The sequence below is a fragment of the Eretmochelys imbricata genome, chromosome 16 (assembly GCF_965152235.1).
Source record: "Eretmochelys imbricata isolate rEreImb1 chromosome 16, rEreImb1.hap1, whole genome shotgun sequence".
NCBI lineage: Eukaryota > Metazoa > Chordata > Testudines > Cheloniidae > Eretmochelys > Eretmochelys imbricata.
The window spans coordinates 14,991,551-15,007,146 of NC_135587.1; the positions used below are offsets into that span (position 1 = coordinate 14,991,551).

A 15,596-nucleotide genomic window follows, 5' to 3' on the forward strand; every position below is an offset into this window, starting at 1 on the left:
AAGTTATTTGGGCAATTCCATGGGGACAGGATGTTGGTATTTCTGCTTCAGTAAGAGTTGGCATGTTGGAAGGAGACTGTGCATTTCAAGTAAACTTACCTATCCCTAGAAATGGCCTGGCTTAATAGTTCCTTAGAACGCTCTAGTTCTCTGGCTGTATTCTGTAGCTCTCTCCGTTTGCAGGTGTACAGTTTCCTGGATAAAATGTCCTTCTACATTGAGTTGTACAAACACAAGCCTCCTGATGTGATCTCACATGAAGATGGCACCCTTTGGAGAAGGCAGGTGCCAAAGCTTCTCTATCCCCTGGGTAAGGAAATATGGTGGGTTCATTCACCCTTGGAACACTTTCAGATCTAGTCTTTTATTAACCAAATTGCTTACAGGTTTTAATTGTGAAGACTGGCTTCTTATCACATTCGGAAGCTCCTGACTTTGTTTTTGTTTCACTTTTTCCTCCCCCTCCCTTAGGGCTGGGCCAGACAAACCTACGAATACCTCAGGGAACAGTGGGTCAGGTGATGCTGGATGACCGGGCATACTTAGTACGATGGGAATATTCCTACAGCAGCTGGACATTGTTCACCTGCGAAATTGAGATGCTGCTCCATGTTGTATCCACAGCGGGTGAGGCAAGAGGGGAATTGGGGTGGATGTTATGGGGGAGAGAGGAGTGTGACGTATTAGTAACATTAACATAAGATGAAAAAAATCGAGTAATTTCAGTGGGATTGAAACAGGTCCTAGGCACATTCTCCACTTCCACTGGAACAAGTCTGCCGCTGAATGTTGCAGAAGGGCGTTGTGGCTGAGTCTAGCACCACATTGGTGACTGTGACAAGGGGAGGGAAGCAAATACTAGAGAAGAGGAGTAAGGAGAACTGGAGAGATAGGAGGAGGAAGAAAGGAGAGAAAGAAAGTAGGAGAGAGAGGAGAGAGTCAAATACAGCAGGAGGTGGAAAGGTTTCATTTTTTGTATCATACTGCCTCCATAAATGATATCAGGAGGTGGTAAGCGCTTATGGGGAGCTGGGCATATTTAAGATGAGAGAAAAATGAGCATGAACCTTTTAAAATATTACCCCCCCCTCACATTTCTGTCATTGGTCATTTGAGGGACATGGTCCCAGTTTAATCAATTACTGTATTGTACCCTGGAAAATAGACGTTCCCTTCATTAGAGTTGTGGAGTAATCTGAAAAGTAACTTACTGAAGGTTAGGACCTCTCTTGTCGAGATCATAGTAGATCATCCAAGGAGTGGAGAGAGAGAGTAATGCTACTTTTGCATCTCTCCAGATTGTAATACTAGTTTTCTTTATCCAGATGTGATTCAGCACTGCCAGAGGGTCAAGCCAGTCATTGACCTGGTTCACAAGGTCATCAGCACTGATGTGTCGATAGCAGATTGTCTTCTGCCGATCACATCACGGATCTACATGCTGTTACAGAGGTAAGTAGCTGACTGGCAGTGACAGCTAAGGCACCCCTGAAGTTGCTAGAAATGGGAAAAATGGTCAACAACAAATTTTACCAAAGGCTATTTAGGAAGTCTGTCGCAGAGCTGGGATTAGAATTCTGGAGTTCCTGCCTTCATGTCCTGTGCTTAGACCACTAGACCACTTTGCCTACACACAACCGTTGTATTGCTTTAACTATAATGATATAACAGTACAACTCTCCCTAATGTGGATGCAATGGCACCTGATATAGCTATCCCTGAAAGGAAGGGGAATACTCTTTACCAGTATAAGGCACCTATATAACTGTGTCAACGCTATGGGTTGTACAGAGTTAACTATTTCCACAGAGAAATCACAACCTCTCTATACCAGTATAAAAACTGTGTAGACCAGATCTAAGTTCTGAAGATTTTATATATAATACTCTGGGTTTTTCCTAGGTTAACAAGTGTGATCTCTCCCCCAGTGGATGTTATTGCTTCTTGTGTCAATTGTTTGACTGTATTGGCTGCCCGCATGCCAGCTAAGGTGAGGGTATACCTTCTGATTTTTCTGAAATGGATGGAGATATAGATAGATATATAAACTGCTCTCTCCTCTTCTAGGTTTGGACTGACCTTCACCACACGGGGTTCTTACCATTTGTTGCCAATCCAGTTTCCATTATGAGTCACATGATCAGGTAATTCAGTTTTCTCTTGTGCCTTTGCTTCCCTTGATGATATGCCATATGAGTAAGTGTTTCACTAGTGTGAATTCCAAACCTTCTAAAATCCAGACACCTAATGTTCCATTCTTACATAATAAACTGGCAAAATCCTTATTCTAAATTCAGTTCCACTGAATCACATGTGACTGTAAAGTGTTTGAGCTCCTTATATTTTCTATAAGTAGAAAATACTACATTTAGACACACCCTCTGATCATAAATGTGCTTAGCTTTGCAGCAGAAGTAAGATTAATCAGACATATAAAATACAAGATACTGCCCTTAAGGAGAAGTAAAATACTTCTTAAGTGCAAGGGTGATTTGTCCTGAGCTTGGTGAGTCATCTTTTCTCTACTCAGGATCATTCCCCCATGTGTATTAGTTAATGGGATCCCCCTTCCCACTGCACATGTGCGCACACCTCTCCATCATGCTTGGTTCCTATTGTACATACAATGCATGCTCTCGCTCCTTCCACAGTGCAGAGGGAATGAATGCTGGGGGCTATGGAAACTTGTTGATGAGCGTGGAACAGCCTCAGGGCGAGTATGGTGTCACCATCTCCTTCCTACACTTGGTCACAACTCTTGTCCGTGTAAGTGTTTCTGCAGTGCTCCTACATTTTCAGGCAGCAATAGATTACTACGAGCTGATGAGGGTGAAGATGAGGTAAAGATGTGTACTGAATGTATGAGGTTCCCTTGGGTGGGCCACCTCTGGTATGCACTTGACAACATACCCGCCTTTTGTGCTGAGGCTCCTGCTTTTCCCATGTTTTGGTCTTCCCAACAATCATCTTCAAGTTGCAAATTGCACTCGCTCCCCAATCAGGGTGGCGGGAGTGCTCAGTCTCTTCCAAATCCCATTAACATTGCTCTGTGTAATCAGGAAAGGAAAGCTCTTTGCTGCTTTTCCTCTTCTAGAGATCCCTAACACCTCTGATCTTCACTTGCTTTGAGTGCAAGAGAATAGAAATTGCTCATAAACCTCTGTCCCCATGCTGCATTGCGCTGTACTGCTGGCAGAACTGTTCTGGCCCCTATTTCTGTCTTTGGAGTGTGAGCATTAAATGTCTTCCAACCAAAGATTTCACACCTTTGAATTAGAATCGGAACTGTAATGTTGCTGCTTTTTCTAGGGACAACTTGGCAGCACCCAGAGCCAAGGGCTAATGCCCTGCATTGTGTTTGTGCTGAAGGAAATGTTGCCAAACTACCACAAATGGCGCTATAACTCCCATGGAGTCAGAGAACGAATTGGTAAGGATTGCTTTTCAAGGGAAGCAAAGTTGAACTCTGTCTAGAGAGAACGTGTCTTTCTCTGTTTTTTTTCCCTTTCATTATAAATGGCTCAGTGAGCACTTGGATTTATACTTTATAATGTAATAGTACCTATTGCTTCTGAGCTCAACAACTGTTCTCTCTGAAGACTAAATCCATTCTTCCTGCTTTTCAGGGTGCCTAATCCTGCAGCTCATCCATGCTATTCTGAATCTCTGCCCTGAAATGGATCCTCACAGCGGGTAAGGGGGAAGTGAATTTCATACATCACTATATATGCAACAGCCCCATTTACAGTGTAGAAGATCTCAGTCACTGTTCTTTTGTTTGCAACCTAGAATGTGAAATATTAAACTGGCAAGGGTATAGTGTGCTGCTTTGTAGTCTTGGTGCCCCCTTGCTTACGCTGAGCCCAGGGAAATGCAGAAAGGGGTGGGAGAGAGGGCAAACCCAGATGGTCATCCCCGCTGATGAGGGGAAGGAAACAGACTTAATTTTATATTGCTGCAGATGTGCACATTCCAGGGCCCATCAGACTGCCATCCACTTCTCTGTGGTTGGTGTGCCCACTCTGAGGGTTTGAACCTAACATATTGGAGAATGGGGGAGAGATGAAGTGAGGGAGTGGTATAGAATTTGGAAGAAGTTACTTTGTGTTCACTTTCATGGTGCATGGTGGATCAGTAGGACCTTTCTATCTTGCGCATTTCTAATGTGTTCATCCCTGTAGTGTTTGGGCTGATGCTGGTACTGATACATGCTGAGTGTATCAGATCAGGCAGAGAACCTTTCCTTTCATTCCTTGCTTTCCATTGTCTGTGTTCTTGTCTTGTAGCAGTGCTCCAAGCCTGCAGTCCTTATGCATCTTCAGCCTGGCCAACACGGAAGCAGGACAGGCTGTCATTAACATCATGGGCATCGGTGTGGACACCATTGATATGGTCATGGCCTCGCAGTCCTGTAGGTGAGTCGCATGTTCCACTCTTGCATGGAAAAAGCAGCTACAAATAATACTTGAAATGTGGCTTAACTGGGTTACATGTTGCTGGGACTCAGTGGAGCTGCCAGTCAGGGCAACCATCTCTGATAAAAATTCTGAAAAAATTACCAAGAACCTGCTGCTTATTCACAGCTTTCCGTTGCTGTACTTATTCTCTTTGTATACGTTCCCTAATTCCTGCAGTTTCTTTTCATTTCTGATTTTGCTTAGCCTAACCGAGTATTGCACTGTGGAAATGAGATGTCGGTAAGCTTGATTGTTTCACACTTGCTTGTATAATGCTGTTATAAAGAAATCACTAGATTCAGCATATGAAAGTACCAAATGAAGTAAAAGGCAGGAAAATTATAGCAAAAGTTCCAATTTTCGTGCCTCCAAATCATGCCTGAGCCCAGTACAATCCACTAGTTTGAGAAACTATTACAAAGCTTGAGTTGCAGTGTTAGAAAGTCCTTGTGGTTTCTTGATTAATCAGTTTCTTATATGTGGATTCCTGAAGGCAGTTCTGGGGCTGCTTCACAACTTAAACCTCCTCCCCAGCCAGTTATCAGGACAGTTACTGCTGAACACTTCAACAATGGTTAAATGCCTTTATTTATTAGTGTGTAACTGAAGGCCCCTCTGTGCTTTGAAAAACACTCTCTGGCCCTTAATAGTGTGCTCATGGGACCCACTCAGCCTTTCTGATCTGGGACAGTTAACTCTTCAGATACTTTAACAAATCTGTTGGGGAAAGAGGGAACCTAGAACACAATGAAAACAAATAGAAATATTGAATTAGAGGTTTTTCACAGACTGATGCCACATGACTGCAGTACAGATAATCCGTAGTAGAGGCTTTCGGACTTCTTAGTCTGGACCTCAAGTGTGTGTGCGCACGCGCACAGAGGACACCTGCCCTTCCAATTGTGACCTTGTGGACCCCATCCTCTCCCATTCATGATAGCATAAAATCTCTCATGAGTATAGCAGTTGCTTATGTGGAAAAGTAACATTAGGAAAGTATCTAAGCATTTTAGCTGCCTTTAATGTGGGTTGCCCTTTGTGAAGAAAGTTAATCAAGCTGCTTGCTTTGGCTCTTCGTTTCATCTGCCCATCCTGTCTGTTCTGCTCCTCCTGCCACCTGCCCCTCTGCACATACTGCTTTACCATGTAGTCCTCCTCTCCTCTGCACATTCAGGAAGAAAGGAAGAGAGCCAGAACTGTGTGGCTTGCTGTCTCTCCACTGATCACTAGCAACTGCTTCCCAGACCACCAGTGGTATTCAGAGGTCCTCAACTCTTTGGTCTGTCATAGAGACACATGACAGTGCTATCATTGGTTATTTCACAGTAGCTGTCTGATGCTGTCTCATCACCCTGTTTATACAGCTTGGCTCTTTTTCCCTAGCCAAGTTTGGTTTAGTCAAAAATAGTTTCTTAACAATAGTGTCCCAATAGTGTTCTCCCTTTCGTCTCCTTAATATGACCATCACTTATTTATATGCAGTGTTGTTGTAGTTGTGTTGGTCCCAGGATATTAGGGGGACAAGGTGGGTGAAGTAAGCTTTATTGGACCAACTTCTGTTGGTTGGAGAGACAAGCTTTTGAGCTTACACATAGCTATTTGGACAGTTACCCTACATCTGTATCAAAGGTAGCATGCATCAGCAGTTATGTGTGCTCCAGGGCCTTGTTTACCCATCTATGCCAAGGACATTTTAATCTTTTTGATACTCTTGCTTTTATACATTAGTCCTTGAATTGTCCTTGCTGTGCCTCTGTATTTCCCCTTTCCATGCTTCCTGTGACTTGCTTCTATAAAAATGAAGTAGCATGATCTTAGAAATTTTAGATTTATTTTACTTGTTTGGTCCAACAGTTATACTCACTCATTGGAGAATTTCAAGGGAATTGCACGCATTGCAGATTTGTGGAAGTAAGTGTAATGTTGTGCAAGCCAGAACCCCCCCACCCTTCCAAAAAACCCTTACATTCAGATAACATGCAGTGTCTGACTTATGATGAAGACTAGCTCATCCTCTTGTCCCTGTGTATTATAGCCTTTGTAATACGTAAGATCACCCATAATTTGAAACATACATGACGTTGGCATGGTAGGATGGGTTAAGGATAAAGCATCCATTTCAATTCTGAATTGCCTCCTTGTTTTCATGGAATTATCTAGACACAGTAATAACTCTATCGTTCAGATTGTAACAGCTGCCATTATAAGTCTGATCTTGAACTTTGCTCTGCTCTGTGTAACTTTCTGTAAATTTTCCTTTCTTACTGAAATTTCTTCTCCATACTCTCTTTGCATAGTAGAATCTTTTAGCAAAGTTTTGAGGTTAGTTTCTTAGTTATGGGAGTCTGAAGAAATAAAGAAGGGACTCAAAATTGTTACAACTTGTTTTGTCTTTTCATAACTGAAAAATGGCTTGGTCTGAAAACTTCACATTTGTTTTACATGCTAATTTTCAGTTAGAACTGACACACAGGACTGTTACTAACAAGCTGAAGTGGAAAAGCTCGTAATGACAAAGGGTCAGATTTTAAGGCTTTAAGTATAAGATGATTTCTGTGACAGGCTTTGTGGCAGTTGTAGGTAACATGGCATGTATCTGCAGAGTTTCATAAGAGGAACTAGTTAGGGATTTGAAGAGGTTATAAGCTCTGCCTGTTGCCTGAAGGAGATCTCAAGTAAATCACCACAGACAGCGGAGGAGTTGGTCCTGTTACAGCAGGGGACCTTTGGTCCCTCTTTGTCCCAAACTAAGCAGCTCCTAAAGCAGCTGTCCAGCTCAGGGGAAATATTGGTCTTCATACTGAGATCCCATCTAGCCACCACCCAAAACTGTGTGACCCTACTTCCAGTTTCACTGTGAGACACTGAGTGACCCTCTGCCCCATGTATAGCAACCTCATCTTCCTATTTCCTTGCCATGACCATTCCCATCTTAACATGCCTGCTCACCCCTAAAGATAGGAGGTTTTAAGGCTCATCCCTTCCACCTCTGCTTTGTTCCAGAACAAAAGGGAAGGGGGAGCCTGGACTTGTTAGGAGGAGGTGAGATCTGTTGGGAGATTGTGGCATTAATCTGTAAAAAGTTGTCCCTAAACAGATGAACTTTAATAAGGGTTAAAAAGGTTAATAAAATTCAGAACCAGTTTTTTCTTTGTCTGACTGGTTTGGACTCCTTATAAGTGAGACTAATGGTAGAAACAGCCCCTTGCCAATTTGAACATCTACTTTGAAACCAAAGGCCATGTGGATCCTCTAACGTCCACTGATATAGACAGCAGAGTTTAGAACCTTGGGGAGTACAACAGTTACAAGAGACTTCTCATGCTGCATAAATGTGCTAACAGCCAGTGGAGGTTTCTGCTTTTAAAAAGCCATCATAGGAGAAAAAAATGTACTCTAAAGGATGGGTTTATGTTTCATGCAGAAACAGGCGAAACTTGAGCACGATATGGGGAGAGAGTTACTGTGGGTAGAGGAATCTTAACTTCAGGTGTCTTTGCTTTCTAAAGTTTAGGTGAATTATGTCTCAACCTTAACTGTATTTCAACAACTTTTTTTTGTCTGATAAGTTTTTAGCTTAATTTTTGTTGGTTTTAATCTCCCTCCTCCTACTCCTCGGCAATAATGGACGACACAAGAGTTTTAAATTTTTTGGGTTATTGGATCTGTCTGAAAACTGCTTTTTGCACTCCTCAAACTTAAAAACTTATGAGCTAATTTAACTCCAACCTAGGTAAGAAGTAAAATCACAGTTATGCACCCCAAAGACAAGGGTTTAGAACAGAAACACTCTCAGGCCCTTGTGCTACTATTATAAACTCAAGATTGGTTCTGCAGTAGTTTTTTGCATTATATTGCAACAGTTACATGATAAGTGAGAGTAAGTGGAGTTCTCTTACAACCTTTGCTCTTGCATGATAGGACCACAGGATACTGAATTTGCTATTTGAATACTGTACAGCTTATTAGCATCATTTGAGTTGATTTTAATGTATTCCTTTTGGTTTCTGTTTGGCAACACAGCGATGAGTCACTGGGCCAGGGCCAGCTGCTGATCCAGACAGTAAAGCTGGCATTCTCGGTCACCAATAACGTCATCCGGTTGAAATCCCCTTCTAGCGTGGTATCCCCACTAGAACAGGCACTTACTCAGCATGGTATGTACCTCTTTGTTGGCCAGCCCAGGCAGTAGTGTCTGTCCCTCGCACACAGATAATGTGTAACTTGCTAACACTGGATTGAGGTATGACTTCTCTGAACAGAGCAGTTCTCATCCAGCGTACTTGTGAGGGGAGGGTGCCAGAGGGCATTCTCCTCCTCCAAGGGATTAGCCAAAGGACATTTAGTAAATTCCCTATAATGTGGACTAGGCTAACAGGTTTTCCCCTTGCATTATACCTTTACTGAACCCTCTTATGCAGTGATGCTGGGTATGTGACACTGGGCCCACTTTTGGGAGGGTAGCAGAATTGTTTTTCTCTTGCTCTTCATCCACTAGGATCTTAGTGGCACTGATGCTTCTGGTTCTTTGCAGTTCTGAGAGCAGTGTGGAAGCTTTGGACTATATTAACATTGTTGGCTCACCAGGACTGCTTTCAAATAGCCACCTACTGTTGTTTTCACTTCTTTTGTTTACTGCTTTCTAACATGAGACAGTGCTGAACAGTGTGGTAAAGCAGCTGCCAGTAGTACCTATGGCCAGACCCATCTGTTGTCCTCTTGGAAAGCTGAATTCATTCCCTCTCACTCCCTTTCCACTCTAGTATAGAGTACAATGCTGCTACTGATAGTTGCTGAATAGTCTCTCTCGAAGAGCCCTCATAGGAGACTATTCCAGTTTCTCACCTGTGATTTAATTGTGTTCTCACCAGGTGCTCATGGGAACAATCTGATTGCTGTCTTAGCCAAATATATCTACCACAAACACGACCCAGCACTGCCACGCCTTGCCATCCAGCTGCTCAAACGACTTGCTACGGTAAAACTAGTTTCTCACAAGCGCTTTCCCATGCTTTCCCTTTACGTTGAGTCCATCACTTAAACTGTCTCCAATGACCCTCCAAGATACAACCTGTGAGTGTTCTTGCTTTGAGATTTCCAACCTTGTCAAAAAGGCACCTATATTAACAGTTATCTAGGGACCCTGTATTAAGACTTATTCTTTACCTATTGGACTAACACTTTTTGGTTGTTAAAATCTGAAAGCGCCTCTAGGTTTTATTTAAGCATTTAAATATTGTAATTTTGGGGGTATTTATTTTAACATGTCTCAACCCAAATCTATGTAGCTGTCTGTCTTTCTTCTTAGGTTTTGCCCCTTTCCTTGCGAAATAGACAAGGAATGGAGCAGAATTCCTAAAGAGGCAACCAAAACTCAGAACAATTTGACAATTTTCTATATGTTCCATTAAAATCAAAATTATTTCTTGATTTCCTCTCTCCCACGTCCCTGCACTCAAGGGTGAGAATTTTCTTGTTTTCAGTTTCAAACAAATATCACAAGCCTCATTTATATATTGAGAGGAAGCATCATAGCGTTTATCTACATTTTTTTTAGTGTGTTTCTTCCCTTTTGCAGGTGGCTCCAATGTCTGTTTACGCCTGCCTGGGGAGTGATGCTGCTGCCATTCGTGATGCCTTTTTGACCCGCCTGCAGAGTAAGATTGAGGATATGCGCATTAAAGTCATGATCCTGGAGTTCCTCACTGTTGCTGTAGAGACACAGCCGGGGCTCATTGAGCTCTTCCTGAACCTGGAAGTGAAAGATGGGAGTGATGGGTCAAAGGTAAAACAGCAAGTGTCTACATAGGAATATCCTGTTACTCCAGTAAATCCTTATCTTTTCATGTGGCTTGGAGCTTTCTTGGCTTTGTTCCTTATTTTAGTAAAGATCTCTAAGGCTTTACTTTGTCCTCAGTATGAATGTCTTTGTCATACACCCCGAGGTGCCTGACAAGATATTGAACATTGGTTTTAATGCTGTGTTGCCTGATTCTGTGATGAGAACCTTATGACCTTCTGATCAATTGGCAAGAGGTTCCCTTTGACCAAAGAGAAATCTTCCTGTGTTCTCCAATGACTATGCAAGCACTTCCTGTTTCAATATGCTATTTAATTGCACCTACAAAATATACAGGAAAGTAAAGCTTTTTTTCTGCCCTTTGAAGAAATCTACTTATAAAAATAATTTATTCCGCTCTTCACTGTCTTTTTAGCAATTCCTCATAGGCGTTATATATTACATGTATGTGCATATGAAACACACACCTATACCATGTGCTCAAGCTTTACTTCCTTGTGCATTTTGTCGGTGGAATTAAATAGCATACTGAAACAGGAAGTGGTTGGATGTAGATGTCTCTCATTTTCTCCCTCTTGCTTTAGGAATTCAGCTTAGGGGAATGGAGTTGCCTCCAAGTGGTCTTGGAACTGATAGACTCCAAACAGCAGGAAAGATACTGGTGCCCTCCCCTCTTGCACCGGGCCGCCATTGCATTCCTTCATGCCCTGTGGCAGGACCGTCGGGATAGTGCCATGCTGGTCCTGAGGACCAAGTGAGTCATTGCTTTTCTATGCTGTCTTTAGATGTGGCCTGTATTCCTTGTTTCTAGTGTATAACTTTGGCTGTTTTCAAAATGCATTTTCTTTGAATGGGCTCAGTTTACCAAGCTCTCCAGATTGCTCTGTATGACTGCCGTGTCCTCAGCATTTACCATACCGCCAAACTTTGTGTCATCGGCAAATTTTATCAGCAGTGATTTCATATTTATTTCCAGATCATTGATGAAGATGTTGAATAGCATCGGGCCTAGTACCATTCACAGGCTGATTGAGAATGGGCTGTTTTAAACTCTATTTCAGTGAATAGAAATAAACATATCCCACCAGTTCTGACAAGTTGGAGGATGCCTTTTAACTGTAACTTAAATACTGGGTGGTCAGACTCAGAGGCTTCTCAGCTAATAGCTGATTAGACCTCTTCCTCCAGTCTCCTGGTAACCTGCTTTGCAGGCAAAACATTGGGGAAAAATTCAGTAGTTAGGGATGTTTATGTTAGGGAAAAATTAAACTTTCAGTTGTGAAGCACATGTGCACGGTTCTGTTGAAGAAACCCTTCTCTTTCAGTGTGCTCTGCACTGCCAGGTGAGTAGTGTTACTACATGTGTGAAATATCTCGGACAGTGGAGTTTGCAGTGAAAGGCTGGCAGGATCAGACTGTTCCTGTCAGGTGTGCTGTGCAGGTCCGCGGTTCTCAACCAGGGGTACGCAGGGGTTTTCCAGAGGATACATCAACTCATCTAGATATTTGCCTAGTTTTACAACAGGCTACATAAAAAGTACTAGTGCAGTCAGTGCAAACTAAAATTTCCTACAGACAATGATTTGTTTATACTGCACTATGTACTATACACCGAAATGTAAGTACAATATTTATATTCCAGTTGATTTATTTTATAATTATATGATAAAATGAGAAAATAAGCAATTTTTCAGTAACAGTGTGCTGTGACACCTTTGTATTTTTATGTCTGATTTTGTAAGCAAGTAGTTTTTAGGTGAGGTGTAACTTGGGGGGTACGCAAGACAAATCAGAGCCCTAAAAGAGGTACAGTAGTCTGGAAAGGTTGAGAGCAATAGGAGAAGTATGGTAACTTACAGTATTTTTATGTGTTTTTAGGCCAAAGTTTTGGGAAAACTTAACCAACCCCCTCTTTGGGACCCTTTCTCCCCCCTTAGAAACATCAGAGGTGAGTTGTTTATAAGGACTGACAATAGCTGTGTTTTTCTGAGAAGTGAGTGGTGTGTGCAACTTCCTTCCTTTTGCTTGTTGCCATCTCAGAGGAAATATGGTTGTGTAAGGCACAAGGGGGAGTTCTGAGGGTGGGTTTTGTTTCCAACGCTTGCACGGATTAGCTGTGTAACTTTGGACTAGTCTCCTGAACTCTCACTGCCTCTGTTTCACCATCTGTAAAGCAGAGATAACATCTACCTAACAGGGATGATGATGCTTACCTCCTTAATGTTTGTAAAGAACTAGTACACTAGATGTGCAATATAGTGTATGTACATACATGTACAGGATATTTTGCTCCTGTTCCCAGACATCTGAACAATCTCTCCTCCTTAGTGGGCCTACCTCAGACTGACTTGGGTTCCTGAGGATTTTGCCTTTCTTCTGCTTTGGAAACTTCTGTCTTCCCTGTGAAAATCTTAATCCCCCTCCATCCAACTACCATCCAGATTTGAATATGGTGCTCTTCCCTTGTTGGCAGAGTAGATGAGCGCTGTCTACTGAGGCAGCTGCTCTTACATAAGGCCATTTGATCCTTACTCCCTCCTAACGAGAGAAGATGGCTGTGGCATTCTCATGGGAGGGACACTTCTCATAGGAAAGTGCCATACCCTTCACTCTGCCTCTAGGTGATAAGCAGGCCAAGTCTTGCTTCCATCCCTGTCTCAGCCCCAAGGAGGTCCAGAGGGTTGCCTTTGTGCTACTCATAGGCCCTGTTGGCATAATGCTCAGGAATCCAAGGGTAACACGAAAACGGGGGTCACTTGAACACCACAAGGGTGCTTGATTGACAGTGTAGGTGTACTGGACTTTTTAGACTGTGGTCCTCAACACTCTTTGTAAGACAAAGCTTGGGACACAGTGCTGCCAGATCTGACCTGGAGGAACAGATAACCTGCTCATGTTCTGCTTTTATTCCCTCTTTGTAGCTCAGTGTCTTGGACACTTGTGCCTTAATCATGAAAATCATCTGCCTGGAGATCTACTATGTGGTCAAGTGAGTCATTGCCAATCTGTCCTGTTCTAGAGTTTTCAGCGATGCTAGGGGCACCTGAAAGTGAGGGCAAAGTCCTGCGCTGTGTGTGGATTAAATCCTAAGAGATTATCCATGTTTGAGGGGGAGGCAAATTGGAGCTAACAGTTCCGTGGAAGTGCTAGATGGACAGTCAATAGTTTACCTGTGGCTGCTGCAGCTCAGAAGAGAGGAGCACAAGTCTGCCTCATTTGATTTGAATTTCATGCAGCCATCTATTAGAGGAATAGGTGTCATGAGAAGAGTCTCTGTGGCCTGTAAATGTGACATACTGGGTATGGATCTCAAAAGAGGAATATCTGTCCTGGAATAATGACACTTTAAATATTTTTAAGCTCATTATGGGACTATTCTAGCCACATGTAATACAGTGAAATGTTCCCATCACACACTGGATGCTAGGACTAAAATTAGGACAATCTAGCTTTTCTCCAACTCTGTAGCAGTGCATAGTATTGAGTTTGTGTCTATGACGTTTATGTCAGAAATTTTTACTTTGCTTCAGTAGGATTCTTTGGATAGAGTGGGGTAATCATGTGTTTTAGAAAAAAGTTTCACCATTTTAACATCTATAATTATAGCATGACATCAATTTACTACTTTAGCTTTTTGTAATGTTGTCTGTGTCTTTTTTGGAGGGTGGGGCAAGGACATTCTTCTGCTGGTCTAGCATCGCCAGATGTGGTATTTTATGGTATTGAGGTAATATGACATAGAATAGCCCCTATTAAACATATTTACTTTGATAAGCTCATTTTTTGTTTGAAGTGTGTATCAACTCTGTAAAATAACACTGAAGTGGTTAAAGTTTGTGTGTCTGACTTCTAAATCAAACTTCCTCAGCTTATAAATGAATGGATGATTTTCTAGTTTCCAGATTTGCAAAACATATCCTGAGGTTTCGAAGTTCAGATGTGTGTTCTCTCTCACAGGCCCACCAGAAATAAAATTCTCAGTAAGATTTAAAATTAAGTCTGAAGCATGATCCAGAATGGGTTCCAGGTCCTTCTCCCAGAGCTGTGCTGTTCTGCAGACCTAATAGGAAGCAGTAACTTACTTTTATCCCTAAAGTCAGCAGAATACACAGACAGGGAGTTGATTTGCTGAATAAGAATGTGACTCTCTTATATACTCACTTCCCTGAATGTAACTACTGTTCTGAAAAGTCAGGAATAAATAAAAATCACACGTTTAAAAAGATGAGTTGTTTCTCTCTAGCGGTCACCCTTCTTCCATACCATGTGATGCAATAAGTGGGATCTCCTTCTGAATTCACTTTGTGTGGGACAGTCTTGCCCCACAAGCTAACTTTCCATTCTGCATCTTAGAAGGAGCATGTTCTCTGATCAGAGAATAAATGAAAATGTATCTGATTTCTCTTCTTGACTTTGTCAGGGGCTCACTGGACCAGTCCCTGAAAGACACTCTGAAGAAGTTCTCCACAGAAAAGCGCTTTGCTTACTGGTCAGGATATGTGAAGTCCTTGGCACTGCATATGGCAGAGACAGAGGGTAGCAGCTGTACCTCCTTGACAGAGTATCAGATGCTGATCTCGGCTTGGCGGATGCTGCTGATTATCTCCACCAGTCATGTAAGAGCCATCTTGACTAATAATGTTTTGAATAGATACGTGCCCTGTTGTTCAGGCCACATATGGTGCAGTGAGGGATCAGGCTGTTGGTTTTTTTTCCATTATCTTGTATGTGTACTCACAATCTGAATGGACACCAATACCATAGAGCAGAATTACCTCAGTGAGTTTTGTTTTGCTAAGTGATCAAAACTAGCATATTGTATGTGTGTGGCATGGGAGTGAGGGGATGTTGCATCATTTCTATAATAAGTGTAAAGAAAGCCAATAACACTGTCTATACTCAGAGAGATGCAGTAGATACTTATAGTAAAGTGTGATGAAGATGCCCAGTGTATACTCTGTTCCCAATTACCTGTCACTCAGTGTTGACTTTTTGCCCCTTGCTTTTCTAACAACTAGTAATTCTTCGTTTCTTTCTCTATAATTGAATCATCCAGCAGATGCAAAAGCCTATGCCACCTTGTAAATTAATAACAAATTCAAAAAGGTGGGGTTGATGTTGGATTGGAAAGACGAGGGTGTGTGTGTTGGTGATGTAACTTTCACTGTGGTGTATAATTAGTCTGATCTGTCTCTAGGCAGATATAATGCATCTGACTGAATCTGCAGTTCGGCAGCAACTGTTTCTGGAGGTGCTAAGTGGGACCAAAGCTTTAGTAAGTGTTTACATTTCAATTTGTAGCTCTTCAAGGAATCTCTTTCAAGACTGGGCACACAATT

The 15,596-nt window shown here is 42.2% G+C and overlaps 1 protein-coding gene across 3 annotated transcripts in view; it reads left to right on the forward strand.

The window, feature by feature from the left end:
• NUP188 (nucleoporin 188) overlaps positions 1 to 15,596 on the forward strand; it is a 46,449-nt gene that overhangs the window by 17,735 nt on the left and 13,118 nt on the right. Inside the window, exons 15-32 of one of the 3 annotated variants that reach the window (XM_077835701.1) lie at positions 184 to 310; positions 472 to 627; positions 1,326 to 1,452; positions 1,903 to 1,990; positions 2,068 to 2,144; positions 2,652 to 2,766; positions 3,310 to 3,430; positions 3,627 to 3,693; positions 4,287 to 4,415; positions 6,312 to 6,368; positions 8,481 to 8,614; positions 9,329 to 9,435; positions 10,036 to 10,242; positions 10,842 to 11,011; positions 12,136 to 12,205; positions 13,179 to 13,246; positions 14,678 to 14,873; positions 15,455 to 15,532. In XM_077835701.1, the coding sequence (XP_077691827.1) occupies positions 184 to 310; positions 472 to 627; positions 1,326 to 1,452; positions 1,903 to 1,990; positions 2,068 to 2,144; positions 2,652 to 2,766; positions 3,310 to 3,430; positions 3,627 to 3,693; positions 4,287 to 4,415; positions 6,312 to 6,368; positions 8,481 to 8,614; positions 9,329 to 9,435; positions 10,036 to 10,242; positions 10,842 to 11,011; positions 12,136 to 12,205; positions 13,179 to 13,246; positions 14,678 to 14,873; positions 15,455 to 15,532 (2,094 nt within the window). The remainder of the gene's footprint in view (positions 1 to 183; positions 311 to 471; positions 628 to 1,325; positions 1,453 to 1,902; positions 1,991 to 2,067; positions 2,145 to 2,651; positions 2,767 to 3,309; positions 3,431 to 3,626; positions 3,694 to 4,286; positions 4,416 to 6,311; positions 6,369 to 8,480; positions 8,615 to 9,328; positions 9,436 to 10,035; positions 10,243 to 10,841; positions 11,012 to 12,135; positions 12,206 to 13,178; positions 13,247 to 14,677; positions 14,874 to 15,454; positions 15,533 to 15,596) is intronic. The other 2 variants (XM_077835702.1, XM_077835703.1) reach the window with 2 other exon arrangements.